Source organism: Salvia miltiorrhiza, chromosome 1, assembly GCF_028751815.1.
Source record: "Salvia miltiorrhiza cultivar Shanhuang (shh) chromosome 1, IMPLAD_Smil_shh, whole genome shotgun sequence".
Classification (NCBI taxonomy): Eukaryota; Viridiplantae; Streptophyta; class Magnoliopsida; order Lamiales; family Lamiaceae; genus Salvia; species Salvia miltiorrhiza.
In genome coordinates, this window is record NC_080387.1 from 74,486,939 (window position 1) to 74,514,904 (window position 27,966).

At 37.1% G+C, this 27,966-nt stretch overlaps 5 protein-coding genes across 8 annotated transcripts; 2 read left to right on the top strand and 3 right to left on the bottom strand.

Moving 5' to 3' along the window:
* The first annotated feature begins 227 nt into the window (after window positions 1–227).
* LOC131006155 (iron-sulfur assembly protein IscA-like 1, mitochondrial) lies at window positions 228–2,435 on the top strand. Its single transcript, XM_057933326.1, has 3 exons — window positions 228–507; window positions 1,837–1,954; window positions 2,079–2,435. Exons 1-3 carry the CDS (start codon window positions 363–365, stop codon window positions 2,185–2,187), a joined length of 372 nt encoding a protein of 123 aa, XP_057789309.1. The 5' UTR covers window positions 228–362; the 3' UTR covers window positions 2,188–2,435.
* A 2,281-nt stretch (window positions 2,436–4,716) lies between these two features.
* Window positions 4,717–6,806, bottom strand: LOC131006157 (pentatricopeptide repeat-containing protein At5g04780, mitochondrial-like). Its single transcript, XM_057933330.1, has one exon. The coding sequence runs from the start codon at window positions 6,804–6,806 to the stop codon at window positions 4,902–4,904; it is 1,905 nt and encodes a 634-aa protein (XP_057789313.1). The 3' UTR covers window positions 4,717–4,901.
* Window positions 4,728–11,055, top strand: LOC131006158 (uncharacterized). The gene is made up of 6 exons (XM_057933331.1): window positions 4,728–7,105; window positions 8,038–8,482; window positions 9,103–9,235; window positions 9,489–9,733; window positions 10,127–10,298; window positions 10,757–11,055. The coding sequence occupies exons 2-6, from the start codon at window positions 8,361–8,363 to the stop codon at window positions 10,961–10,963; spliced, it is 879 nt and encodes a 292-aa protein (XP_057789314.1). The 5' UTR covers window positions 4,728–7,105; window positions 8,038–8,360; the 3' UTR covers window positions 10,964–11,055.
* LOC131006156 (uncharacterized) lies at window positions 11,000–19,786 on the bottom strand. 2 transcript variants are annotated; one of them, XM_057933329.1, is made up of 16 exons: window positions 19,648–19,786; window positions 18,341–18,826; window positions 17,907–18,147; window positions 17,157–17,437; window positions 16,067–16,228; window positions 15,119–15,892; window positions 14,931–15,022; window positions 14,765–14,827; window positions 14,573–14,661; window positions 14,411–14,476; window positions 13,646–14,293; window positions 13,333–13,407; window positions 13,117–13,187; window positions 12,915–12,972; window positions 12,097–12,316; window positions 11,000–11,891 (listed from the first exon to the last, which is right to left on the bottom strand). In XM_057933329.1, the coding sequence occupies exons 2-16, from the start codon at window positions 18,751–18,753 to the stop codon at window positions 11,248–11,250; spliced, it is 3,897 nt and encodes a 1,298-aa protein (XP_057789312.1). In that variant the 5' UTR covers window positions 18,754–18,826; window positions 19,648–19,786; the 3' UTR covers window positions 11,000–11,247. The 2 variants fall into 2 exon arrangements, with proteins under 2 accessions (XP_057789312.1, XP_057789311.1); XM_057933328.1 differs by having other exon boundaries at window positions 18,341–18,755; window positions 19,648–19,777.
* A 2,352-nt stretch (window positions 19,787–22,138) lies between these two features.
* On the bottom strand, window positions 22,139–27,958 carry LOC131006159 (receptor-like protein 9DC3). 3 transcript variants are annotated; one of them, XM_057933332.1, is made up of 5 exons: window positions 27,475–27,958; window positions 26,693–26,911; window positions 24,288–24,359; window positions 23,817–24,032; window positions 22,139–23,487 (listed from the first exon to the last, which is right to left on the bottom strand). In XM_057933332.1, exons 1-5 carry the CDS (start codon window positions 27,518–27,520, stop codon window positions 22,265–22,267), a joined length of 1,776 nt encoding a protein of 591 aa, XP_057789315.1. In that variant the 5' UTR covers window positions 27,521–27,958; the 3' UTR covers window positions 22,139–22,264. The 3 variants fall into 3 exon arrangements, with proteins under 3 accessions (XP_057789315.1, XP_057789316.1, XP_057789317.1); XM_057933333.1 differs by lacking the exon at window positions 26,693–26,911 and having other exon boundaries at window positions 27,763–27,954; XM_057933334.1 differs by lacking the exons at window positions 26,693–26,911; window positions 27,475–27,958 and adding an exon at window positions 26,300–26,375.
* Between the last annotated feature and the right edge of the window lie 8 nt (window positions 27,959–27,966).

Consider the following 27,966-nt stretch of genomic DNA (forward strand, 5'->3'; position numbering starts at 1 on the left):
AATTTTATTTTTAAAAAAATGTAAAGGAAAAAAATAAAATCAAAATCACCTAATTTGTCAAAAGAGGATTTGGATCGAGGCGAATACCAATGATGTTATTAAATTCCTAAAGATATGATCACTTATAAAATGTTACTTAAAAAAAAAAAACTACAAATATAACGTGCAATAATTAATTAATTAGTTATTATATTTATCAGAAAGGAAAATTAAAAAAATATTGAATATTTAAGAGGTTTACCCATGACCCGACTCGTGCCCCATTATTGAACCCGGGTCAAACATTACAAGGGACTGTTTGGCTGTAAAATTTGGGATGCGAAAGCAACTCCTCTCCTCAACAGAAGCGTAGGATCGGAGCTATGATGCGAAAGCAAGTCCTCTCCTTAACGGAAGCGGCGGCTTCTAGAATACGCCGCCTCTTAGACCAGCGCCAGCGCTCTTTCCTCAAGCTCGGCGTCAAGGCTCGCGGCTGCAATGGTTTATCCTACACCCTTAATTATGCCGGTAAAATTTCCCCCCTTTTCGTGGATTATCTCTTTGCCCTTTTCGGTTTGTATTCACGTATGCTTAATTACGGCATAGGGTTTCTGATTTCACGCCTTTTTGGATAATTACTGAATGAATTTGGTGTTGCGGAAAGGGCTTTTAGGATTATTGCTGTTAAAATCGAGTTAATTTAATATTATATGATGTGGTTCGTGATTAAATTGAGAAATCTGTGTTGTTTAGATAGATTATATGCGAATGAACCTGCTTATTCGTATCTATTGTTGTTGCTTGGTATGATTAGCTATGTTCTTCTTTAATAGAAATGATTTTGATGGGGAAAATAGTCCCATTTCTTTGATGAACATCTGTGGTGGATTATATTGTAGTGTTGTCGCGCACACGAGCAGCTTGTTCGACGATTGTTTCCTTCTTCTCTTCTTTCATGCACTGTTTATGTTCTTCAAGTGATGGTGGAGCTTGATGTGTTTGAGTTTGGCATGATTCTTAACCAGCTTTATTACTGTCTGGTTTAGATTCCACGGTAGAAAATTGGGAATGAACTTCTGATTTGCACGGATGGTTAGGAATAGATCAATGGTGGTTGAGGTCTTATAATGAGATTGGACGTCTCCGCATATTTTTTTTTTTCACGCGTGTTGTCATAAACCCGTCAAGAAGCTCAACAAGTTCGGGAGAAATTTTTAGTCGTTTGTATTACCCTGTGTGCTATCCTAGAAGTAGGAATTCTTTTAACTGGCTCTTTTACTAGGAGTAGCACCAATCATAGCTTGTTTCATCAAAAGATTTTGAGTCTTCCTGTTTGTATGTTGAGCGATAATCACACTGTATTATCCGAGTTGTCACTTAATAGCTCATTTAGTTTTGGAATCTTTATCATGTACGTGAAGAAAAGGTATGGCATGAACTACAGGAAATATTACTTTACTTCTTCAATGTCTCTCTCTTGTGAGTTAGTAACTTAGTATCTGTTGTATTTCTTTTCACTTCATTTGATTTTCTAGTTATTCTGGCCTAAGAATTATGTCATTTTGATTCACTCTATTAAAAAACTATATTGGGCTGGGAGAGGCAGGGAATATTAATCAATTGAAAGAATTATCACTTATGAACTGTCAGGTCGGCATGTTTACCTTGATGGACAGAAATTGTAAATTTATATTGGTCGAATATCTTATCTGAAAGCTAAACTTGAAGTTTGTTTTCGAGGAAAGAGGAGTCTTTTGACCTGAAGATCCAATGCTTCAGCACTACTATTTCACTAAGTTTTTGTTTCTTATGTTGTTAACATTTTTATATGGAGTTATTAATTCTTATTCATCACAGACGAAAAAGGGAAGTTTGATGAGTTGGTTGAGGACAAAGGCGTAAAGATATTGATCGACCCAAAAGCCCTGATGCATGTGATAGGAACTAAGATGGACTTTGTTGACGACAAACTGAGGTACGTCTGTATGAGATACTTTCAACTCTTTCTTTCAATTCTTCTTTGCAAACCCGCGCTCATTACTTATTGAGATAAACAGGTTTTAACTAGCATGTTTTGATGGCTGTTTACTTCTGCACAGATCCGAGTTTCTTTTCATAAATCCGAACTCTAAAGGGCAGTGCGGCTGTGGAGAATCCTTTTTGACCGCGAGCAAATCAGACGCAGCGAAGAGCAGTGGTAGCTCATGAATATATACAAGTCTTGTTTTGGATCTGCAATTCTTCTACAGATACATATATTAGAGAAGGAATTGCATATACAGGAGAAGCTTATTTTGGAGCAAGGGCTGAGAAATTCTTGTGAATCACAATTTATTTTAGAATTATAGTGACATTGATTGTATCTTTTGTGCTTTAATGATGTATATTACTCAATATCAATAAGCTGTATCGAGATATTCACATGGGAAATAAATAAATCGATTTGCAGATCTTAATGCTCCAGAATTTCTTTCCCGTTTTGTCTCTGAACTTAGATGATGTTTTGCAAAAATGCCACGACTTTAGGTATATGCAGAAAAGTTCTAGACTAGACTTTTCAACTTTTATTTATTTTCAGAACAATTAAAAAATAAATTAAGAAAAGACATGTTGATATGTCTTGAATCTCCCGCTTCACAAAACTGTACAGGGGTCTCGCTGCCCGATTAGCGAGTTGGGGGGGGGGGGGGGGTCAAGTGTATATAGCTAATTTGGTGAACCACGTAAATCTGTGTCTTCTTTATGTTTTATGCGTCTTCTTTACATTTTTTGTTCGTTTATTGCTCTATAATCCTATTATGTCAACAAAACAATTTTAAATTCATGTGCAAATCGCATATTCCTTGTTCACCTTCTTTACGTTTTCTGTTCGTTTATTGCTCTATAATCCTATTCTATCACAAAAAGACAATTTTAAATTCATGTGCAAATTGCATATTCCTTCTTCACCTTCTTTATGTTTTATGTTCGTTTATTGCTTTATAATCCTATTATGTCACAACAAGACAATTTTAAATTCATGTGCAAATCGCATAATCCTACACGTCTAATTTATTTCGGTCAAATAATTACCGAAAATTGAGTATAATTAACAAAATTAATTAATGCTAACAATTTGATACAATTATTATAGTTACATGAAGTTAATCTTTCCATATAGAGTCCTCTCCCAACTAGGAAACTAACTTAATAAACTTCTCCTTCTCCTATTCCAACTGTAATTACTACACTTTTATCCATCTACATTCTCTATATATATCTACTTTCCCATATTCACACATATTTACCTTCTCCAAATTTATTTGATCAATACATACACAAGCAAGCATGCGCAGGAAGATGAAAAGTAAAGCATCATCGTCGAATTCCGACAAATCTCCGCCGCCGCAAGGCGCGGACGACGAAGACGAGAAACTCCGGCGATCAGCGGACTCGTGGCTGCTGTGCATGTGCCAAAAAGGTCGCGCCTCATTGGACTCGAACCCCGAAAGAGTCGCCCGTTTCTTGCAGGAGTTCGGAAACGAGAAGCTCGGCCTCGGCATTCCGATCGACATCGACGACATCAGAAGTCGCCTTCTTAACATGGACTCCGAGCTGAGGAGACAATGCAAATTACTCTCCCCCTCCTCCTCCTCGGACGATGGCGGCGGCCGCCCGCCGCCGCCGTCACCGCCGCCGCCGCCGCCGGCGGCGGCGGCGGAGGGGAGGCGGCTGTTCATAAAGAAGCGGCTGCACAAGACTGACGTGGACGAGCACCAGTCGAGGCTGTCGATGCCGTGCAGCCGGGTGGAGGAGGGGGTGCTGACGGCGGAGGAAGCGGGGAGGCTGCGGGCGGGGGAGAAGATGGCGGCGAAGGTGGTGGATGGGGCGGGGCGGGGGTACGATGTGCGGCTGAGGTGGGCGCCGATCGGGTCGAAAAACAGCAGCATCTACGCGATCGGGAAGCCGTGGAACGATATCAAGAAGGATAATGGATTCCGGGAAGGGATGGTGGTGGAGGTTTGGGGTGTGAGAGGTGAGGGAGGAGAGCTCTCTTTCCATCTCACAAGAGGGGGTGCTTGAAATATTTGAATTCATTACCGTTGTTGAATTAGTTAGGGTTTTAGATTTTTTTAACGGGTCGTTTACTTTGAAGGACTAGACTTGATAGATAAAAATAGTAAGACTAATTTATTGTTTACTTTGATGGATTGAAATTTTGGGATGTGCGAAGGCTGTTGATTATTTTTATCATATAAACTACTTTTACTTGATTTTTATTATGGAATTGGAGAAATCCTACTCTTGAGGATAAAACTATTTAATCGTATATCTTATCAATCATGCAAAGTAAACGTCTCGTTAGAGTTTAGGGTAACAGAAGAAGGTGCTAACAATTTTGGTTCATCGACTTGCAACTTTAGGGTTTATTCTGTTACCTATTGAGAACAAGTTTAACTGTCATGTTTTGATGGCTGTCTACTTCAAGTGTCATTATGTTAAAGTAGTGTCATTCAGAAACCAGTTGCACGGGAGAGTGTCTCTAAAACTTTTGCCTCAAAATACACAAACTTTTGATTGTGTTTATTTTTCACACGATTGTTTATTGTCCCAAATTAATACTGAGATGGTCGCTTGAAATATCTACATGACTTAAATAACATCACTTAAGTCAATCACGATGCCATTAATTCGTCGCTTCAACTAGCTATAATGACATAAATTCATAAAAAATTGACAATTGTGTGAAAAGTCTAATGAATCGGGTGAAAAGGTAGAGTAGAATTTTTTTAATTCATATTCTTTTTCACTATAAAAGAATCATACATCACTTTCCCTAACAAGCATTCCCACATAAAAAAACTCCTAGTTTCTAACCACCTCTTCAACCTCCATCTCCATAAACTCACCAAAACTTTCCAAAAAAACACACAACACACACTTCACCAAAACTCCCCACAAGAGCACCTCCCCTCTCTAAAATGGTGAAACCGATTATTATCCCTCACCACGATCTCCCTCGCCGTCACGGCCGACGCCACCTTCATGAACTGGTGGCAGTCTCCACAGATCCTCAAGTTCTTCATGATCCTTATCGGCACGAATTGAGGCAAACACATCCACCCCAATGTGAAAGCCAGCTTCTCACTATGATGCTTCAGCAGCTCCCTCTTGCACTCCTCCTCCACGTCGTGCAGATCGTGCTCAACGTGCCCCGTGAACCCGGCCTTCTCCATCTCCTCGAGCAGCCCGTCCAGCCGCGTGTAGATCTCCCCCATCCGCGGATGGCTCCTCTCCCCCACCATGAATGAATGCACCTTGTCTTTGATCTCAATCCAACTCCTCCCTTTCTCCTTCTTCGCTGCGCTTCCTTTAAGCAGCTTCCTCGCGGCTGCAACGTCGTCCCACCTCCCACTCGCGGCGTATATGTTTGAGAGCAGCACGTGGTTGCCGGCATTGTGTGGCTCGATCTTAAACAACTCCCTCGCTGCAACCTCAGCCACCTCGACGTTTCTATGAACCCTGCACGAGGCGAGGAGCGAGCCCCACATGGACGGGGTGGCCTCAAACGGCATCTCCTCGATCAGAGCCTTCGCCTCCGCGATCATCCCCGCCCTCCCGAGGATGTCCACCATACACGAGTAGTGGACAGAGTTGGGGTTCAGATCATGCTCTGTTTTCATCATGGCGAAGTATCTTCGCCCCGTCTCGGCCAATCCGTTGTGGGCGCACGCGGAGAGGATGGAGACGTAGGTCGCCTCGCTCGGGCGGAGCAGCGCCTGCTGCATCTTCTCGAACAGCATCATCGCCTCCAACGGCCTGGCATGCCGAGCAAAGCCGGAGATCATCGTGTTCCATAGGATCACGTTCGCCTTCGCCTTCTCCGCCTCGGAGAAAACAGAGTGGGCGTGCGAGATGCTCCCGCATCTCGCGTAGACGTCCACGAGAGACGAGGCGATGTACTCGTTCGCGAAGAAGCCGGACTTCCACACGACCGCGTGCACTTGCTTCCCTTCGATTAAGGCGGCCAAGGCCGCGCAGGCGGAGAGCACGGACGAGAGCATGAACACGTTCGTCTCCACGGCGTTCCTCTGCGCCGCGAGGAGCAATCGCAAGGCCTCCTCGTGGAGGTCGTTTTGGACGAGGCCAGCCATCATTGAGCTCCATGTGACATCGCTTCTCTCAGGCATTGTGTCGAACAGGCGCGAGGCGTCGGCGATTGAACGGCATTTCGCGTAGACGTCGAGCAATGCGGTGCCGACGAAGGCGTTGGACTCCATCGCCGACTTGATGACGACGGCGTGCAGCTGCTTGCTCTCGAACGCGAGCGCGTTCGAGGCGCAGGCGCAGAGCACGCTCGAGAGGGCGAACTCGCTGAACTCGGATGAGTCTCTCAGCATCGCGACGAAGAGGTTCAGAGCGGCGGAAGCGTTCCCGTTTTGAGTGTAGGCGCCGATCATGGTGTTCCAGGAGACCACGCTTCTCAGGCGCATTTCGTCGAACACCTTGCGGGCGTGATCCGCGGCGCCGCATTTGGAGTACATGTTGATGAGCATGTTGGAGGTGGAAATGTCGGATTGAAGCCCGAATTGAATGATCTGTGCGTGGGAGGATTTTCCCGGCAGGATTGATCGATGTTTGGCGCATTTTTGGACGATGGTTTGCTGCATTTGCAGAAAGGTTTTTCTGGTGCATATCCAAACATGGTCTTCTTCTTCTTCTTCTTTTTCTTCTTCTTGGTGTTGTTGGAATGGTAGCTCAGCTTTGGCAGTGGAGATTGTTGAAAAGCTTTTGTGATGAAAGGTAAATGTTAAACGAGATTTACTTTTTCTGTACAAGAATTTCATTTGAATTGTGGGAGAGAATCAATAAGAAGGGTTAATATATTTACCTATATTAATTTTGAGATTATAGTCTTAAACTATCTAATCTTTAATCAAATTCTGATTTTGCATCATACAATAGATTGATTTTTAATCAAATTATGATTTTTAATCAAATTATGATTGCATCATAATTATTATAAATTTGGCCAAAGTTGGAAGATAAATTGATTTTGGTGGCAAACTTAAAATCAGTTAAAAGTATACTCCTATAAATTTACATATTCAATTTTTTGGGTGCATAAAATTAGGATTTGGCCAAAGTAGACATTATTATCCCTATAAATTTTTGTGATATCATGATTAGGGATGTCAATCGGGTCAGCCCATCGGGTTTTCGGGCTAGCCCTATCGGGTTCCGGGTTAGTCGGGTGCGGGCTAATCGGGTTGGAGATTTTTTCGGGTTGTAAATCTTCAACCCTAACCCTAAACTTTCGGGTTTCGGGCTAGCCCATCGGGCTAATCAGGTTAAAGGCGTAAAAATAAAATTATCATTTGTATTTTATTATTCCTAATGATCTAATGTATAATGTATAAAATATACATAAATATTAAAGATATAAATTATATAGCAAAGCATGAAATGCAAAAATATAAGATATTCAAGATTACATAAACAAAATTATATTAAAATGAGATAGTAAAATTTAACATGTATCAATACACTAGAATCAATCTGGATTACTACTGAATAATTAGTGGATTTGCCATGCACGTCTCATTGACAGAAAAAAAAAAAAAAAATTGGTATCACTTTAAAATGAGATACTAATAATTAATTTCTAACTAATGAGATATTAATAATCAATTTCTACAAAAAATCCGTAATTAATTTCACTTTTTTTAATGAGATTGCACACACACACACACACATATATATTCTAACTAATTAATTTCATTTTTTTTAATGAGGCTACATATATATATATTTAAGCAAATACCATAGATCTAAACATAGCAGAAGTTGTAACTGGATGCATCAGTCACAATTCCGTCAGCCCATCGGGTTTTCGGGCTAGCCCTATCGGGTTCCGGGTTAGTCGGGTGCGGGCTAATCGGGCTGGAGGTTTTTTCAGGTTGCGATTTTCCAACCCTAACCCTCTAATTTTGTCGGGTTATTCGGGTCGGCCCACGGGTTTCGGGCTGCATTGACATCCCTAATCATGATCATTATGGTGTTCGTTTTCATATATAGAATAAAGATTAGTAAAAGTTATTTAAAATATAAACTGTTTCAAGATTTATAAATTTCTTGAAAAGATTAGGCAATTTTCTTTTAAAATATTTTTTATAGACTCTAATTTTACAAGATTTGTCAACTCATTAACTTCTTTTGTTGTTGTAGGAGAGAACTCATACACTCTTTCAAATAAGCTCAGCTGAATATAGAGCAGATTTTGGAATTTGGAATTAAACTTTCAACAAAGTTCCGACAAAATACAACATTGAAAAGGTTTTAATTTTCGAAATTACTCACAATTTGGATGGATTAGAGTGAATAATTCGGTAAAAGCAGAAATGGAGCTTGAAAAAGGGGTGCAGAGATGGATTGTTGACATATCTAATTGGAATCCTTCGCTCCAAGATTTCAATCTTGCGGTATCTCTTCTTCCCCACCACGAACACGCCTCCATCACCAGGTTATTCATTTCTTCATTTTTTGGTATTCATGTAAATTAAAGGTTTAAGTTTTGTCCCACTCTTGTTTTTTTCTGGGCAAATTATCATATTTATGTGCGTGTTTAGTTGAAACTTGATTAATTTTGATTGAGCCCTTTGATCTAATTTAGTGCTTCCTAAACAACCCCTTTATTTTTAGGTTTTGATAGTGTTTTTAGATTCTATGATCTTGTGTTATAGTGAATTTGAGTGGAATTGAGTTGATTAAGTTTGTTAATTTAGAGATTGGAAATGGGCTCTTGTATGAGCTTAAAAAAATCCCCCTTTTGTTTAGATTCTATGATCTTTTGTTATGGTGAATTTGAGTGACATTGAATTGATTAGGTTTGTTAATTTAGAGATTGCCAGATTGGAAATGGGCTCTTGTATGAGCTTAAAATTTCCCCTTTCTTTAGGGTTTGAATGATGTTGTTAGATTCTATGATCTTGTTTTATGGTGAATCTGAGTGACATTGAATTGATCAGGTTTGTCAATATAGAGGATCGGAAACGGGCTCTTGTACGAGCATAAAACAATCCCTTGTTTTTAGATTCTATGTTCTTGTATTAGAGTGATTCTGAGTGAGATTGGATTGATTAGGTTTGTTAAATTAGAGGATCGGAAACGGGCTCTTGTAAGCCGGCTGCTGCAGTACGCTCTGGTGCATCGACTATTGGGAATTCCATTTGATGAGATCATCATCAAGCGAACTCCCGAGGGGAAGCCCTTTTTGGTATATACTTACATCTTGCATTTAGTACTTTTCTTCCACTGCATTCATGCTTCGAGCTTCGTTGGATTTTTGAAATTTTCGATGGGAATGTTGGCCTCTACGTTGCTGACATCCTACAAACTAGGTTGTAGTTGAGCTGGAGTCGAGCTATGTGGGTATTTCGACAATTGGGATGGATATGGTTTATCTGCTTTTTTCTGTGTGTTTAGCAAATAGAAGAAGTGGCATTCATTGTTTTTCCCTGTGTTGTTAGGTATGTGACAGCGTGGAGCCGGGGTTTCCGAATTTCAACTTCAATGTATCCCATCATGGTGACTATGTCGCGATAGCATCTGAGCCTATATGCCTCGTGGGAGTGGATATCGTCTCTCATTCGGTTCCTGTGAACGAAGCAGCTGACGAGTTTATACAGAGTTTCTCATCATACTTCTCTGATTTGGAATGGTGTAATATCTGCAACGCTGGCTCGCCCGATGAGAAGCTGAGAGTTTTTTATAGGTATGTCACTCTCCGGTGCCTTTGTTATTCTATTACCATTGCCATTTTCGTGCTACTAAGACGCTAAGACGAGGATGAAAATTTCATAAACACGAACGAGTTGGTATGCTATTTCTTTTTAGTTCACCATAAAACTTTTGTACCTAGTAAGATTGGGGCATGACACGGACCATGGGTCGATTGACACGTCTAGAAAATTAGGCAATACGGGCCATAGTAGACCGGCTGGCCAAAACACACTCTTACCAATATGGTGTGATTGAACAAACTAGCCTCGATTTATTTGGGTTTTTGTATGTGAGATCATTCATATAGATGTCGATGCGACTCTACCATGCTAATATGCATCCGGATTTCCACTGAGGTGTTGTTATACCAATTGTCGTCGTGCAGATATTGGTGCTTGAAGGAAGCTTTTGTGAAGGCGATTGGTAGTGGCGTCGGCCACAAATTGGACGATGTCGAGTTTCATCACGTAAATTGGGAGAATATATTTGTCAAAGTTTGTGGCAAAGAATTGAAGGACTGGAAATTTTGGCTTCTTGAACTCGGAAACAACCATTCAGTAAGTCCATCCCTTCACTGCAGATGGAAATATGTTGAAAACTATGATTATTTTTAGGATAATTTCATATTTGTGTGTTTGATTATAAATGCTGAAGTTTACTAAGGATGCGTTTACTTTGATGGATAATTTATCGTGAGAAAATGATGGATAACAAAAATTTATGCCTTTAAATGCCTCATTTCTTTTCCAACATTTGACACAAAAGAGAAGTTTACCATTTTTTCTTCATTATTTTCACTTCAGAGGGATAATATTATCCATCATTAAAATCATTAAAGTGAAAATCAGGAAGGAAAAATGTGTCAAATGTTGGAAAAGAAATGAGATATTTAAAGGCATAAATTTTTATTATCCCTCATTTTCCAATGATAAATTTATCCATCAAAGTAAACGCATCCTAAAAGAAGATCATGGATTTATTCTTACATTGTTGCTACACTCATTCTGCTATATAGGTATCCATTGCAAGAGGTCATCCAAGAAGTGCCATCTCAAGTTACATGAAAACTCTAAAACAGATTGATTTCAATGAGGAGTTTTACATTGCAGGCCTCAATCTTCCAAATGCAAGTTTTACATTTCTAACGGTTGATGATCTCGTCCAATCGCGGCGCGACGACTTGTCGAGAAAACTTGACGTCTCTCACAAAGTGATGCTGTAAATTACCTTGAAATCAATCACAGGAAAATATTGGATATATTGGAAACTTTTCATACTCACTGATTCTGACAAATCAATTACAAAGGTTGCCTAGACAAATTTTCCAGTAATGGAAAAAAATTTAAAAAAATTACATAATTACAAATGCCATTTGGCAAAAGACTGACATATTCTGGAGGCAGTATAACCCTCCCTCTTTCCCACAAAAAAAAAAAAAGGAAAAAAAGAGATCTCTTTAACCAGTTAAAATATCCACAAGCTGTACAAGAAGATTTTTGAGAGATATCAAAACATATTTAATTCTGCAAGGTCATCCATAGGTATATCAAGCCCAACAATGGAGTCATGATCTTGTATACCATCCATGTCAAAATTCAACCAAGTATTCAGATCCTGCGGTTCACCAATCTCAGAATCTACACCTAGTTCGTCATCGATACCATCGATGTCGTTCATCGGCAAATCAGTAAACTCCATGGGGTCCTTCACCTCATTTGAAGAAACTGGAGGAACATTACCAGAAGACATGAATCTGACATCCTTTCTCCTGTTGCCGTTCGGAGATTCAAGAGCACCGGTATTTGAGGTGTCGGCGAATTTATTGATGAAGCCGTTTGCTGAAGTGGAAAGCTGAGCTGTTTTCTGCTTGGGCTTTGATTTTGCTTTGCGCTCGCCCTTTGAGCCGCCCACGGATGCACGTCCGGCCTTGGCAACAGCGTTTCTGGCAGAAGCGTCTCTGTCTCTTTCACTTCTCTTTCCCTTTGTACCATCAGTAATACCTAGGGCAGACGAGGCTCTAAATACAGCGCCGCCAACATCATCAAGCAGTAGTTCCCTTCTCTTTGCTCTATTCAATATTGGTCCATTTTTAGCAAAGGAGTGATCAGATTGATGAACTGAAGTATTGAAAGCATCTGCTGACGTGCCATCTGCATCAACATATGAGGATCCAGTTCAGTAACAGCAGAGAAAATTTGTTAAGCCAAGAGAGAGGACACATGTAAGCCAAAGATTAACCAAAGAAAAAGTAATTAAGTGAAATAGAAAGTGTCGTAAGTGCCTGTTTAGAAAGGAACTCAAGACAGTATGTTGGAACTTGTAAGAACAAATACAGTACAAGATTCAAGCTTTTACCATTGGCAACTGCCAGACTGCCACCATTGAGCAGCTCTGTTTCATCAAACCGAGGTGGCGGTGCAAAAATGACATCCCGGAGAGCCGGATCAGAAAAGCAACTTGCCCCTGAATCTTTAAATTTCTGGCATCTGGCAAGCGTCCTCCTTGCAAAAGCCAAAGCAACTTGCTTTGATACCTTAGGTATCCCATGTTTTGAAGCATAGCTTCCTCTAGTTGCCTGTCGGTTATTCCAAGAGATTATTCTCACGTTAGAAATCTGAAGGTAGGATTGAATAAAGCATGCAAGGATGAGAATGATTGATTCACATACATGATATAACTAAATAGCAATTTGAAAGAACAAATGCGATTTTGAGTTAATTATGGTCAGTCAAAGAACTAAGTAAGCACATTTCCTGGCAGAACCCATTAATAGTTATCAGCCTTCCAACGGCTGCACTTTCACTATTACGTTCATTCGATAATAAACTGCTCTTATAATCAAACTTCATTGCTATATGATGACTAATCTCTTTTCGAACTAAAAATTTCATAAGGAAAATAGTCGAATGCTGCTTCCATTTTGACTGTTGCTGGCACGCACATACCAACATGGCAACATTTTCATATTATTGCTGGATCTTCGACATAAAAATCATCTTACATGAAAACCTGGCACATGAGGTGTATGTATGCTACTCCAAAATTTCAATAGTAAGCAATCAGGGGAATAACGATACTGCATTAAGTTCTCTTGTACGATTATTGAGTGCAGATGTATTGCTTCAGGGCTTATAAACCTGTGTACGAAATTGATATGTGCAATTCATACTAACCAGAAGTTTCTTGTATGCCAACTCAACAAGTTTGTCCATTGCAACCTGCTCAGGGTCCCTGAGAAGACAATAGATTTGTAATATCATTACAGTATTCACTTTATTCTAGCTATTAATCAGACCACTTCTCACAATAAATCTCACTACAGCATTCACACAATTCTAGCTCACTGTAAATCTCCAGATAGGATTTTTTTTTTACCTTCTTACAATATTCTTGCCTTCTTCAATGGCCTTGTGTATTTTATCCAAGCAAGACTTTTTCTTCCCAATCTGAAAATTCAAGCATAAGACATATCATTTAAAGTGATTTGAGTGCCTGATATTGCAGAAAAACCAATCATGAAGACTTCAAGAAACAAATGTAAAATATGTCTGGTTGGGCCTGGGAAAAGCTCAGAGTTCAACGAAGTATGACCTGTTCATGAAGTCCCCTTTCTAACTGAATAATTTCCTCGTTAATCACTTCATCCTCTTTCTCATCCAAAGCAGGCTGCATACAACATTACAGCAAGAGAATTGTAACTTGCAGTAAAAGATGATTGAAGAAAATAAGGACCTAGATGTTATATGAAAGGGCATAAATCAGACAGCATATTTGTTATACATTTTGTATGGGGGTATCTACATATTATAACATGCACAGATAGATATATTTTGCAGACGTAGTAATATGAACTTATGACCAAAAATATGTTAATTAACACTCATCTCAACAACCAAAACCTTACCACAGCTTCCACGAATAGGCCTATACTCTGCAGTTCTAGCACAAGCTTCTCTTCAAAAGACATCTGCTCATACTGGTGATGGAAAGAAGAAACACCACAATTTTTTGTCTGTGGACTTTCAGGAACATAATCACATCTTGAAAGTCTGACCAAAACTTCAACCTCAGAGTGCATATATCCACCGTCTCTTTGATGCAGCTCACCATTAGATAGACGGTCTTCAGAACCAGCGTTCCTAGCAAAGTCCGTGTTTCCATTACAAGAAAAAATTATGTGATTACCATTTTTTGGAGTTTGAACACCAAAGAGTGGCTCACAAAGGTCCCGTTTATTGATATGTTTGCTATCAGCACCAATAAGGAGACATGAATCAGTAACTGAAATAATTGGCCTCCCAAATCCAGTTTCTTCAGATTCTTCAATTTCATCTTCTTCAATTAGAGCTGATAATACCCTTTGATAAAGTGGAGTAACTATTTCATAAGGTTTCTCTGCGTCTGAGTAATCAAACACAGATGAATCCTGTAGTTGTTCAACTGATTCTATCCTGTCTGAAGAAATCTTCGAACCAGTTCCATTTTTCATGTGTCTATATCTTCCAAAAGAGATAGATTCAGGAGCCACAATTTCTTCATGGCCAGATTCATCCTGACACAGGGTGAGAATGCTTTGCACATTAGATGACATAACATATAATCAGAAATTATATTGGAAAATAAATATTACTATTAGATTAGACTTCACAAATACAGTCTGATGTTTCACCTGTACATGATTCCCATGGCTAGAGTTCTGATGAGAATTTGTCCAAGCTTCTTCAGCCAATTTGAGCTGATTCAAATATTAAAGGAGAAAAAAAAAATTAAAAAAATTCAGAAATCAGCTGGCTACAATATGTATAATCTACCAAAATATTGACTGAATTACCTGTTCAGACAAATATGATCTTTCATCAGGGCCAATAGAAGCAAACAAGGACTCAACTGTTTTCCAAAATGCACTTGAGCATGCATTAACTGCAGCAAGTAAAAACAGTAATTAAGGATAGTCCTATTCATCCAGAAGTCAGAAAAGTAAAAAAAATAACTATGAGATACGTTATTGATCATAAATGCATACCGCTAGAATTCCAAGCGAGATTAGCAGCTACTAGAAGTTCTTCATGGTCATCCTCTGATTCCCCTGAAAATTACAATACATTAGCATAGACTGCTTTTGTGCTATTACCTCTCATTCACACCAGTAGCATGCAAGGAAATGAAAAAGACAAAATGCATTTCATTACCACTACAATCAGGGGAACCACCATTGGGCATATGGCCAAGACGAGAAAAGCCTTTGCGATCTGATAGCTTCTTCAAAGGGCGACCTGACTTGCTGCAACAGTACAACAAAAGGCCTTAAGAATAGAGAAAAGTAACAAAAGACAGAACAGAACTGAAGGAAAATCATCAGCCAGGAAAATAGTCAGACCTTCCATTCTTGTCAGAACCAGACCTTGCATTTCGCAGAGGTTTGCTCGGGGCCACAATATCCAATTTCTCTCTCGTTGAGGAAATGCCACCCCTAGAAAACGGTGAGACCCTTCCACTACGCCCTTGTCTCCTCACACCATCACCAATTTCTTCTTTTACCATGATTTTATTCTTTTTCATAGGTATCGTAGAAGGTCCAACATTTTGACCACCATTTCCCTCCTTATCCTCAACATCTGCATTACCCATGCCCTTCTCTTTTGTTCTAAATTGACCGGCACCAGATTCTTCACTTTCAGACAGTCTTGCAGGAGATGAAACATTTTCAGGCTTTGCTTTAGAGTTATGGTTCCCACTGCCTGAACTCTTGGTGGGAAGAGAAGCACTGGTGGTACCAGTGCTTAACCGGGGACTGAAATCTGAAGGTGAGCCTCCTTCAGCTTGCATCTGAACATCATCATGATTTGGGACAGGAATAAGATTTGTCCTTCTCGTTCGAGAACTCTTCTGTGGTCTCTGACCACCCCATTGAGTTATAGGTGGAGATGATGACCCTGCAGGCATAGGACGCTTCCGATTATTAGCTCCACTAGTTGTCGGGGTTCTGTTTACAGCCTGAGGCTGTTCCCAGCTCTCTAGAGTTCCAGACACACGAGGGATGGTAGAAGTTGAATTAGCTGCAACCATAGAGCCATTTCGTGGCGTCCTAGAGGCCTTCCCTTTTAATATCGGGCTAGGACAAATGGCATGATTTTCCTCACGATTATTTATCCTAGAAGAAAACCCAGCACTATTATCATCAAAAGAATATCAAGTTTAAGATTACAAAGAGGGAAAAAAGAGAAAAGTGCTGCAGCAGAACAGTGAGGGAAAGGGTGTTATGTAGATGAGTCAGTGGAAAACAAGTATGCTAGTGACTTATAGATTCAAATGATAAGACACACACCTAACATTTAATTTTCCTAGAGTACGCTCCTTAATTGGTCCAGCCGAGCCATCCCTTGAGACCATTGATTTCTCTTGTTCATTCTTAAAGGTAGCACGAGCACTAGAACCAGCTGGCTGTGATGTTGAATCTAATTTGTTGCTGCCACCAGAAGCTCCTGACCTGAGAAAAATGTTTCCAAGAGTAAAGTGTCATTATAATTTATATTAAATTATTGATATAAACATAAAGATTATTGTGGCCAAAATCATGGCTCGATGGATATAACAATGGTCAGTGCAGATCATAACAAAACCATTTTGGAAAATTCGAAGAAAACACAGAAACAAAGAGCTCGATCTCTTCAAAAGATTTGACACAATTTGCAACCAACCAATCAAATTCTTGAGTTGGTGATACTTTGAAAGGAACAGTGAGCATCTACTGTTTTATAGAAATCATCAACTCATAAAAAAGGAAACATGAACCCACAGGGCAGGACCGTTTAAGAGATCGCCATTATTGGTAAAAAGTTTGTCGTAAAAGTTAAACAGAATAAAGTGTGCATGTTATATTCTAAAAAGAAATAAAAACACCATAAATCACTCAACTGAGACTATAAAGAAACTCATGATTGGCTAAAGCACAATTGCCATTACATATGGCTTGAGCTTGGTTCACTAACTTTACAAACATTCACTCATGCTGGCGTCAACTCAATTTGGTATACCAACAATGATAAATCATGTAGATAATCATCATCCAGAAATGGCTAGTTGAAAAACACATTATCCATTATTATGTTTTTGGAAAATTGATGACCTGTAACTTTAAAGGAGCTGATCAGATTGTACATCTATATATATGACATGAAATGTCTAGGTATCTATAGATGACAAAGGAAGTAAATATTTCTAATAATGAAAAACCTTCAGATACATCAAAAGATTGTTAGAATAAAATCAATTTCATGAAAACATGCAGACAATAAGCTTCACTTAAGACAACAATATAGAAAACATCGAATCGAAAGCAAAGAGAGATTGACATGCAGCACAGTTGCAAGTAACATGTAGATTTTGGTCATAAAACTATCCATTAGGACACTGACCTAAAACTATGCGTGGAATCGCCGGACTGCAGGCTAGATTCGCTGGTGAGCTTATGATGCATGGTCCTCTTCAGCTCTCCATCATTGTCAACAGATCTTGGAAAGACCGTACCAACTGTACGTTTCCTTTTCATTTTCTTATCCCAACTTTCTCCACCAGCAGGTAACCTCCTTATCTTTTCTTCACCAATCTCAGAATCCACATTACGATCCTTAAGCAGATCTCTTTCTTTTGTCACTGTCAAAGGCTGCCGTAGTACTCCATTATTTCTGCTTTCAGCCTGAGAATGGGGAGTGTAGAAAACTTTTTTAATCAATAAGATGAAGAGAAGTAGCCCAGCTAAATAAAATAAGACTGAACAAAGAGGATAGATCACGAAAACTAAATCGATAAAACTAGGTAGCTATATAGCATTAAAATGCCAACAGGTACGTTATGCTGATCTTAAAGTTCTTATGTAGATAGGCTGTCAAGATTTCAGCCAAATCATAATTACGCTCCATTACTTCATTATATGAATACAAAAGTGAGTATATGTTTAATAGTTATTAAAGCCATTGAAAGGCATTTATTCCTTGGTCTTGCTAACCCCATATTAAGTTTTGCATGACAAAAGTGTCTTTTGCAGCACCAAATAAAGGTGTCAAACAAAATAACAGACTATACAGACTTCTATTTGTAGGATACAAAATAATGTACTGGATGTAGCAAATGCAGAACCACAAGGAATTAATTAATGCAGTTAATACCCTAGTTTCTGCCACTGATGTCCGTAAGCGCTTATTTAATCCACCATTCTTAGGCCGATCGTCAAATTTCTGACTTCCAAACTCAGCTGTGTTCCGATGCATCAGTGATCCGATCTTCACGGTTGAACCACTAGATCGTTCATGTGTCAGCATCTCATTCCGTTGTTGCAGCTTCTTAGAAGACATGGTTTCAAATTTGTTCAGCCTATTTAAATGTTCCTCCAACTTTTTTGCTCTAGAACTGCCAAAAACATATAAAATTCAGAATAGAAGGAGGTGGACAAGAAATAGCTATCATGAGGGGAGAGACTTCGAAATCTATGTAACAGTTCATCGGCAGAACGAGACCAAAAGATGCATGAAAACTCAATTCATTCATACGAATATCCATGCAACAAGATATTTCCAAGGAGGACAATTTGGAGTAAGTTTACCTGGCTTTAACACAAGAATCAGCAACACTTGCTCTCAATCGCTTCAATTCCTCAAGGGCAGCGGGAGATGGATTCTTTACATGAGCAGTACCAAAAGAGTTATCTTCTGAACTACTGCCAACAAAAAGGCTGAGAACCCTCCTTACATCACTAGACTGTGCATATTTTTGATCAATAACAAACTGCTCCAACATCAGACATTGAGACAATGTACTTGCATCTCCTGAAGATGTTGCATTCCCCCTAGAATTTGCCTTCCCAGAAGCAAAGTTCCTGCCCTCAATTCCATCTCTGAAACTTGTAGACCTATCCAAAGATGAAGCAGAATAACCCCTTTGTCCATTTTGGAAGTTACCACCAAAACCAGAGTCCGGGCTGGCCGAGGTCAATTCAAATCTTGCATTCCCAGCCATTCCTAGGGTGAAAATCTCATGACTATGGATTCGTTTCCCTCAAGATTTTAATAGCTTCTTTACCAGCTAAAAACTACCAAACCAAATAAAAACGTCATCAAGAGCACCAGCAAAAACCAAATCACACTATGATGCAATATCAACAAAAAAAGAGCATGAATGCGCTGACTAATGCAATCCACCAGCCACAGTGACGAAACTCAGAGAGAAGTAATAAGACTTAAAAAGACAATAAAAACAATTGCATCAAAAATTGCAGAACAAAAGATATTCAACCACTAGACAGCCTTCTAAAACTTCTACTTAGTTAACTGATTACACAAAACAGAGTTCCAACAGTTCGCTATTAGCTACAGAACACTGCAAAATGCAATCTTCTTATAAACAGCAGAAATGCAAGATATTCAACCACTGAAAAGCATTCTAGAGACTTCATAAATCACAGGTATATACAGTTAACTAATTACACAAAACAAAATCCAACAGTTCGCTACACAAGAACGCAAAATGCAATCTTCTTCTTCAGTGATAAACAAAAAGTTAAGTAATTTCAATAACGATTAACCCAATTAAGTTACCAAAAGCCATATAATAAAGAAAAGAGACCAATCAAACACATTACTAACCACTAATACCTAAGAACTCCAAGAAGAATGAGTATTTAACAGTAAACTATCAAAATTAGCAAACAGATATCACACCAAATAGTGAATTAATACATAAACCACACATCAAAACACTTCAAGCTCCCATTCACAAGTTCAAAAGTCATAATTGAGCAAAGTGAGAAATTAGGGTTTATTCAAAATTCTCCGCTTCCCCCAAATCAAACAGAATTACATAGCTTCCGGAACAATTCAAGCAGAGAGGTGCGAGCTAAGCAGAGAAGCTAACCTGCATTCATCGATCGGGAGAGATCGAAGAGAGAGAAAGAGTGTGAAAGAGAAGAAAAAGGAAGTAGAGAGAGAAAGCAGAAGCTCGTAGAGAGACAGGCAGCTACGACAGTAACGAACCTTTTTAGATTTTATTTTTTTCTAATTCGACGCTGAAATCTTTGGTGCGTATATATAGCGCGTTAAGTTGCGGGGCCCACTTGCTACAATTTGGGGCAAAGAACTCATCGGATTAGGTGCCAAGTACAATTGCTGAATCTAATTTTTGAGTATGCCCTTATTATTATTATTATTATTATTATTAAAACAAAGAATTTAATAAACCCCTATTCATAGTGAATTTTGGAAAAACCATTAAACAATTTTGTGTAGAATTTCGGAATTTTAAACTAAAGCCGCAATAAATTGGTCTTTATGCAATTAGTTTGACTATATAAGATACCATGTGCATCGAAATACACAAATTTTTACTATAAATTTAGTACTCTTTTTGTTCCAAGTTTTAGTATTTATTTGAGAGTAACACAAATTTAATAAAATGGTTGAGTGTTGTGAATAGAATAAATATTCTAAGTGTTAAAATAATTAAAGTTTAACAAGAGTCCCACCTATTTTTACTAAAAATAGAAATATAAACCAAAATGTGGCACAAGTTTAAGAAATGTCATGCAACACTTCAATACGAATACAGATATTAAATAATAAATAGTTTATAATGAACTAAAAGAGAGAAAATTGAGTTTACAAATTCAAATATTAAAAATAAATAGTTTATAATAATTTTTTAAAAGATGTATTTATCAAAGAATTTAGAAATATAGATTAAGGTATTCTGTTTTGAGTGAAAAGAAAAATACTATTCCCTCTGTCCCATTAGTAGTGTCCCGTTACTTTTGGGCACAGAGATTAAAGAATGTGTAAAAAGTAGATAAAGTGGATTGATGAAAATTATTTAAATAATATAGAGATAGAATATATTGCTTAAAAAGAAAGTGGAAAGGTGAAGTGTGACACTACTATTGGGACGGAGGGGGTACTTATTTGTGGGATATAATATAATGTTACTTGGTGTAAAGGTGAAGGTGTTTGTAATGTATTGATATTTCATTTTAAGAAATAATCTATTGAAATGGAACGTACAAATAAGAAAACATGACATATTGAATTGAGATCGAGGATTGGATACTACATTAAGTGCTTATATCATATATTTGCATGACAATGTGTGAATTTCATAATTATCTTTTTATTTTTTATGCTCATGAAAATATGTTGGCGCTATTTTCGGTGTATATACTGGATAAATTTATGATTTATCTATCTATATTCATTTCTATCTATATTCATTGAATCATTTGTAATAGCATGCGAATTACATATAACATGATTGATAAATTACACTTAAAAAATGTGTAATATGCTCGGATATGTGAATAATTAATTTTTCTTGTTTCAATAAATGTTAACATAGTTAAATAATTCGTGTTCAAACTCAATTTGACTTTTGCTTAAAGATGATAAAAATATAGTCTCTCCTTCCCAATTTTTAGTATCCATTTGAAAGTGACACAAGTTTTAATAAAGAGGTTAAGTGTGTTACGAGTGGAATAAAGGTCTTACCTTTTATGCGAGTGTTAAAGTAATTAAAGTGGAGTAAGGGTGTCACATACTTTTACCAAAAATAGAAATGAATAAAAAAAAATGACGGACTAAAATGAAAATATAGATATTAAAAGCTAAGACAGAGGGAGTATCAATTTATAACCTCTAAGCGGGGACGTGAGAATCTAGTTCATATCGGCCAACAAAGAGGCGCTCCAACTGTTCGAGAAAATGCCCAGCAGAATCTTGTATGCAGATAAGTGCTCCAACTGTTCGATAAAATGTCACATGATATAGCAACCCTTCTGTATAAGTTGTGTTTTCTATTTTGAGTAATTATTATTTTATTACTATTTGATTACTTAATTCAACAAGAAACTCCTGCAATATGCTCTCAACATCATTTGTGTTGCATATTTACGTTGTAGTCTATTTTCATTGGCTGTATAAAATTAAATTCACTACACCTTTTTATGACTATTTTTTTTATTTAATTACACTTTTTTTCTATTTTTATATAGAATAAGAAGTAAGATATTTTGTAGATTATTAAATTAAATTAGTTGATTAATAAAACAAGAACCAAAAAAATTGTATAAAACATTATTTATAAATTAAGCAGCCAATACAAACCAACGATTTATAAGTAAACAAACGATTTGCCTTTGTGGTGTTTGATCATTTCTCCAAATCAATTTGATGATTTTGAGGATCTGTTCATAGGCTTAACAGAATCTGTTCCAACTAGATTCATGTGTGGTATTTTTGCTCGAAGAAATCCAGCAAGCAGTTCTATGTCACTAAGAGGATGACATTTTTAATAATCTAAATATATATTTAACAAATAAAATCACAAAACTGTTTTAGTTTATCCAAAAAATTACCTAAACGAGATAAAATTAAAACTTCACATATTTGAACAAACAACAACATTTCGTAAACTCTAAAAACACACTAACGTAGCCATTACAAAGGAAATAAGAAAAAGAAAACACAATTCGAGCACAAGCCTTCAATTAAGTTCTCCTGCGTGTTGGTGTTGGTGTAGCTCTGCTGCGTCTCTTCTTCTTCTTCTTCTTCTTATTATTATTATATCCAATGCCAAAAAAGAATTCCACTAACCATCTTGGCCTTCCATTTCTAATGATAATGTAACCAATTCCAATTCCAACTACGAATCCACTTCCATATCCCATCACCACACTTCTCCATCCAAATCCATCTATAAATCCAAACTCATCTTCTTCATCATCATCTTCTTCTGGCTGCATCTGATGCCTGTTCTCGTCGTTGCATTTTCTCGTCAACGGAACTCCACACAGTCTCCAGTTTCCCACGTATGAATCATTCTCAAATGTGGAAAACTGCTTAGACTGTGGTATTTGTCCCACAAAATTATTCATTGAAAGGTTTAATTTCGCAAGAAATGTCAACCCTGTCAATTCACTTGGAATTTCTCCATCCAACTTGTTCACCGACAAGTCTAAAGATTCAAGTTCACTCAAATTTCCAAGAGATGAAGGGATATTTCCTATGAGGTTATTGTGGGACAGATTCAAGTATTTGAGAATCTTAAGATTTCCTATGGAATGTGGAATACTCCCAGAAAATCTATTGGAGGATAAGTCGATTGTTGTAAAGGCTGACAACAATCTCTGTAATAATTGATCCAGACCTTTCAAGGTGAGCCTCATCTCCACATAATCTTTAAAACGGGTGTCGTTAGTTGATAAGCTTGTTTCATTTACCTCTATCATTGCTCTGAAATTCTTGAAATATCCTTGAGGCAGAGAGCCCACAAATCTATTCTGAGATATATCTAAAACTTGCAAATTATGAAATGGAATCTTGGTTTGCGAAGGAATTGACATGTTACCATAAAACTTGTTAGACCTCAAGACCAACACTCGAAGCTGAGGAAGACCATCCATCCAAAAGGGAAATTCGTCTTGTATTCTATTGTTTCCAACATCGAGGCCTCGTAGACTTCCGCAATTGATCAAGGATTTAGGTAATGGTCCTTGCAATTTATTACCATTCAAATTGATGGACACAAGGCCACATCCCTTGCTAAATGATGATGGAATGAGACCACTAAACTGATTTACATTTAAATGAAAAATGAGCAAAGATTTGCTCAAATTTCCAAAGCATTGTGGAATTGTTCCTTCCAAGGTGTTATTTGAGAGAACAAGAAATCCAAGAGATGTCAAATTACAGATGGAGGATGGAATAGTACCTGGAGAATAATGAAGTGATCAAAGTCAAGTTCCATATTGTTAAGTATAACAATCATAATTAAGAATAATAAGTAAAATACACGATTCGATCGGTTGGGAGATTGAGTTTATACTATTTAAGTATAATGATATTTATTCCAGTAATCAATGGAAGACAAAGAACAATATAGATTTGAGAAAAACATAGCTGTTAATGCTATATGGAAAAGTCAAATATAGATTTGAGAAGAAGTTCAAGGTTTCAACAATGGCTGTAAATGCTAAATATACATGAAAATTAAGAAACATTTGAATATGTGTAAAACTCTACAAGAGTTAGAAATCTTACCGGTTAAGGCATTGTTCTCAAGTAGTAAAGTAGATAGTGCTTTCATGTTCCCAATTTCTGAAGGCAATGCCCCGCTAAGTGTGTTACTTGATAAGTCAATCCATGCCAAGGAAGACATGTTGAAAATGGTTGGTGGCAAGGTGCCTGACAACTTGTTCAAACTCAAGCCCAACGCTATTAAATTATGAAGATGATGTATCTCTTGTGGAATAACTCCTACAAATATCCAAATCATCACAAAGAGTTAATCTAATTCTAGATTGAAACGTATAGGGAAAATATTAATTATCACCCTAATTTATGAACATTTTAATGTTTGCGTCCTAAAGTGAAAGTCATTGTTTCCAAGGAATAAAAGATTTAGTGCTTCCATATATCTTTTAGGATAAAGAGACGAGTGCTGAAGATGGTTCCAATTGAAAAGAAACATGTTGAATATGTTTAAAACTCTACAACAATAAGAAATCTTACCGGTTAAACCATTGTTTCCAAGGTATAAATATTGTAGTGCTTCCACGTTCCCAATTTCTCTCGGAATAGTACCTGGAGAATAATGAAGTCATCAAAGTCAAGTTCCATATTCTTAAGTATAATGATCATAAGAATAATAAGTAAAAAAAAGAAGAAAGAATAATAAGTAAAATACGTGATTCGATCGGTTGGGAGATTGAGCTGTATACTATTAAGGTATCGTTTACTTTGATGGATAAATTTATCCATGAAAAATGATGGATAACAAAAATTTATGCTTTCAAATGTCTCATTTCTGTTCTAACATTTGACAAAAAAATATTTTTCTTTCCTTATTTTCACTTCAAGGATGGATAATACTTATTATCCTTCCATTTTTGGAAGGATAATATTATCCATCTCTGAAGTAAAAATAAGGAAGGAAAAATACTTTTGTGTCAAATGATGGAAAAGAAATGAGAATCTTAAAGGCATAAATTTTTGTTATCTATCATTTTCCATAGATAAATTTATCAATCGAAATAAATGTAGCCTAAATATAATGATATATATTCCACTAATCAATGGAAGAGAATGAACAATAAATCGTACAAAATAGTTCACCAAGCTTTGTAATTATATAAGGAGACAAGAGTGCTGAAGTGGTTCAATTCAAATATAGATTTGAGAATAAGTTAAAGGTACTATTTATGCATGAAAAGAAACATGCAGTTGAATAAGTTAAATGTCGTTGTCGTTGTTGCATTTTCTCGTCAACGGAACTCCACACAGTCTCAAGTTTCCCACGTATGAATCATTCTCAAATGTGGAAAACTGCTTAGACTGTGGTATTTGTCCCACAAAATTATTCAGTGAAAGGTTTAATTTCGCAAGAAATGTCAACCCTGTCAATTCACTTGGAATTTCTCCATCCAACTTGTTCACCGACAAGTCTAAAGATTCAAGTTCACTCAAATTGCCAAGAGATGAAGGGATATTTCCTATGAGGTTATTGTGGGACAGATTCAAGTATTTGAGAATCTTAAGATTTCCTATGGAATGTGGAATACTCCCAGTAAACCTGTTGGAGGATAAGTCAATTGCTGTAAAGTCCGACAACAATCTCCGTAATAATTGATCCAAACCTTTCAAGGTGAGCCTCATGTCCACATACATTTCAAAGAAGGAATTTGACATGGTTGATTCATTTTTCTCTATCATTGCTTCGAAATTCTTGAAATATCTTTGAGGTAGAGATCCCACAAATTTATTCCGAGATATATCTAAAACTTGCAAATTATGAAATGGAATCTTGGTTTGCGAAGGAAGTGACATGTTACCATAAAACTTGTTAGCCCTCAAGACCAGCACTCGAAGGTCTGGAAGGACTTCCATCCAAAAGGGAAATTCGTCTTGTATTCTATTATTTCCAACGTCGAGGCCTCGTAGACTTCCGCAATTGATCAAGGATTTAGGTAATGGTCCTTGCAATTTATTACCATTCAAATTGATGGACACAAGGCCACATCCCTTGTTAAATGATGATGGAATGAGACCACTAAATTGATTTACATTTAAATGAAAAATGAACAAAGATTTGCTCAAATTTCCAAAGCATTGTGGAATTGTTCCTTCCAAATTGTTATTTGAGAGAAGAAGAGCATGAAGAGATGTCAAGTTACAGATGGAGGATGGAATAGTACCTGGAGAATAATGAAGTTATCAAAGTCAAGTTCCATATTGTTAAGTATAACAATCATAATTGAGAATAATAAGTAAAATACGTGATTCGATCGGTTGGGAGATTGAGTTGTATACTATTTAAGTATAATGATATTTATTCCAGTAATCAATGGAAGACAAAGAACAATATAGATTTGAGAAGAACATAGCTGTTAATGCTATATGGAAAAGTCAAATATAGATTTGAGAAGAAGTTCAAGGTCTCAACAATGGCTGTAAATGCTAAATATACATGAAAATTAAGAAACATTTGAATATGTGTAAAACTCTACAAGAGTTAGAAATCTTACCGGTTAAGGCATTGTTCTGAAGTACTAAAGTAGATAGTGCTTTCATGTTCCCAATCTCTTTCGGAATAGTACCTGGAGAATAATGAAGTCATCAAAGTCAAGTTCCATATTGTTAAGTATAACGATCATAACAATAATAGGTAAAAACACATGATTTGATCGGATGGGAAATTTTGAGCTGTATACTATTTAACTATAATGATATTTATTCCACTAAGACAAGGAACAATATAGATTTCAGAAACATAGCTGTAAATGCTATATGGAAAAGTCAAATATAGATTTGAGAAGAAGTTAAAGGTCTCACAATTAATGGCTGTAAATGCTAAATATACATGAAAATTAAGAAACATTTGAATATGTGTAAAACCCTACAAGAGTTAGAAATCTTACCGGTTAAAGCATTGTTTTCAAGGGATAAAAACTCTAGTACTGCTTTCTTGTTCCCAATTTCTGAAGGCAATGCCCCGCTAAGTGTGTTACTTGATAAGTCAATCCATGCCAAGGAAGACATGTTGAAAATGGTTGGTGGCAAGGTGCCTGATAACTTGTTCGAACTCAAGTCCAATACTGTTAAATTATGAAGATGATGTATCTCTTGTGGAATAACTCCTACAAATATCCAAATCATCACAAAGAGTTAGTCTAATTCTAGATTGAGACGTATAGGGAAAATATTACTTATCACCCTAATTTATGAACCTTTTAATGTTTGCGTCCTAGAGTCAAAGTCATTGTTTCCAAGGAATAAAAAATTTAGTGCTTCCATCTTTTAGGATAAAGAGACGAGTGCTGAAGATGGTTCCAATTGAAAAGAAACAAAAATTTATGCTTTCAAATGTCTCATTTCTTTTCTAACATTTGACACAAAAGTATTTTTCCTTTCTTATTTTCACTTCAATGATGGATAATATTATCCATCATTGAAGTGAAAATAAGAAAGGAAAAATACTTTTGTGTCGAATGTTGGAAAAGAAACGAGACTCTTAAAGGTGAAAATAATTTTCTTTAGAAATGAATTTGCGAAGTAATAAAACAATCTATTACTATCTTTTAATTACCTGAATAAAAGCTCTCCAAAACCTATCAAATATCTTTTACTTTGCATCTATTTAATTTAACAAACAATATTATCTTTTACCTAAACTTGTGGCTAGCTAAATAATAAATCATACCACTTAAAGTATTATTGTCGAGCAATAACCCGTCAAGAGCTGTCATGTTCCCCACTTCTCTCGGGATTGATCCACTAAGTTTGTTGGAAGACAAATTTATGTACTGTAAATTACGAAGATTTCCAATCTCTTTAGGAATAGTACCTGGCGGAAAAGTTAAATAAATGTTAAAAAGGTGTGAGCGACAAAGAGTTCTAATATTCTAAATTTGTGGGTGCAATTAAAGCTCCACTAAGTTTGTGGGAATCCCCAAAAAAAGAAATTAACTCGCTAAAAGAGTTCTAATACCACTTAAACTATTATTGTCGAGCCGTAAGTCAGAAAGAGCTGTCATGTTCCCCACTTCTCTCGGGATTGATCCGCTAAGTTCGTTGGAACCCAACCACATGAACCATAAATTATGAAGATTTCCAATCTCTTTCGGAATAGTACCTGGAGAATAATGAAGTCATCAAAGTCAAGTTCCATATTGTTAAGTATAACGATCATAAC

Bases quoted from the DNA above. Each gene is read 5' to 3' on its own strand.
- LOC131006159 (XM_057933332.1), bottom strand. From the start codon at position 27,520: ATGACAGCTCTTGACGGGTTATTGCTCGACAATAATACTTTAAGTG. The intron at 24,033-24,287 runs GTAAGATTTCTT...GGATATTTGTAG, and splicing joins TGGAAACAATGGTTTAACCG to GAGTTATTCCACAAGAGATA. The intron at 23,488-23,816 runs GTAAGATTTCTA...ATTATTCTCCAG, and splicing joins TGAGAACAATGCCTTAACCG to GTACTATTCCATCCTCCATC.
- LOC131006157 (XM_057933330.1), bottom strand. From the start codon at position 6,806: ATGAAATTCTTGTACAGAAAAAGTAAATCTCGTTTAACATTTACCTTT.
- LOC131006156 (XM_057933328.1), bottom strand. The intron at 18,148-18,340 runs GTAAACTTACTC...TGTTTTTGGCAG, and splicing joins GATTCTTGTGTTAAAGCCAG to TTCTAGAGCAAAAAAGTTGG. The intron at 11,892-12,096 runs GTAAAAGCTTGA...ATGTTGATGCAG, and splicing joins CAGTCTGGCAGTTGCCAATG to ATGGCACGTCAGCAGATGCT.
- LOC131006158 (XM_057933331.1), top strand. From the start codon at position 8,361: ATGGAGCTTGAAAAAGGGGTGCAGAGATGGATTGTTGACATATCTAAT. The intron at 8,483-9,102 runs GTTATTCATTTC...TGGATTGATTAG, and splicing joins GAACACGCCTCCATCACCAG to GTTTGTTAAATTAGAGGATC. The intron at 9,734-10,126 runs GTATGTCACTCT...GTCGTCGTGCAG, and splicing joins AAGCTGAGAGTTTTTTATAG to ATATTGGTGCTTGAAGGAAG.
- LOC131006155 (XM_057933326.1), top strand. From the start codon at position 363: ATGATGCGAAAGCAAGTCCTCTCCTTAACGGAAGCGGCGGCTTCTAGA. The intron at 508-1,836 runs GTAAAATTTCCC...TATTCATCACAG, and splicing joins CTACACCCTTAATTATGCCG to ACGAAAAAGGGAAGTTTGAT. The intron at 1,955-2,078 runs GTACGTCTGTAT...ACTTCTGCACAG, and splicing joins TTTGTTGACGACAAACTGAG to ATCCGAGTTTCTTTTCATAA.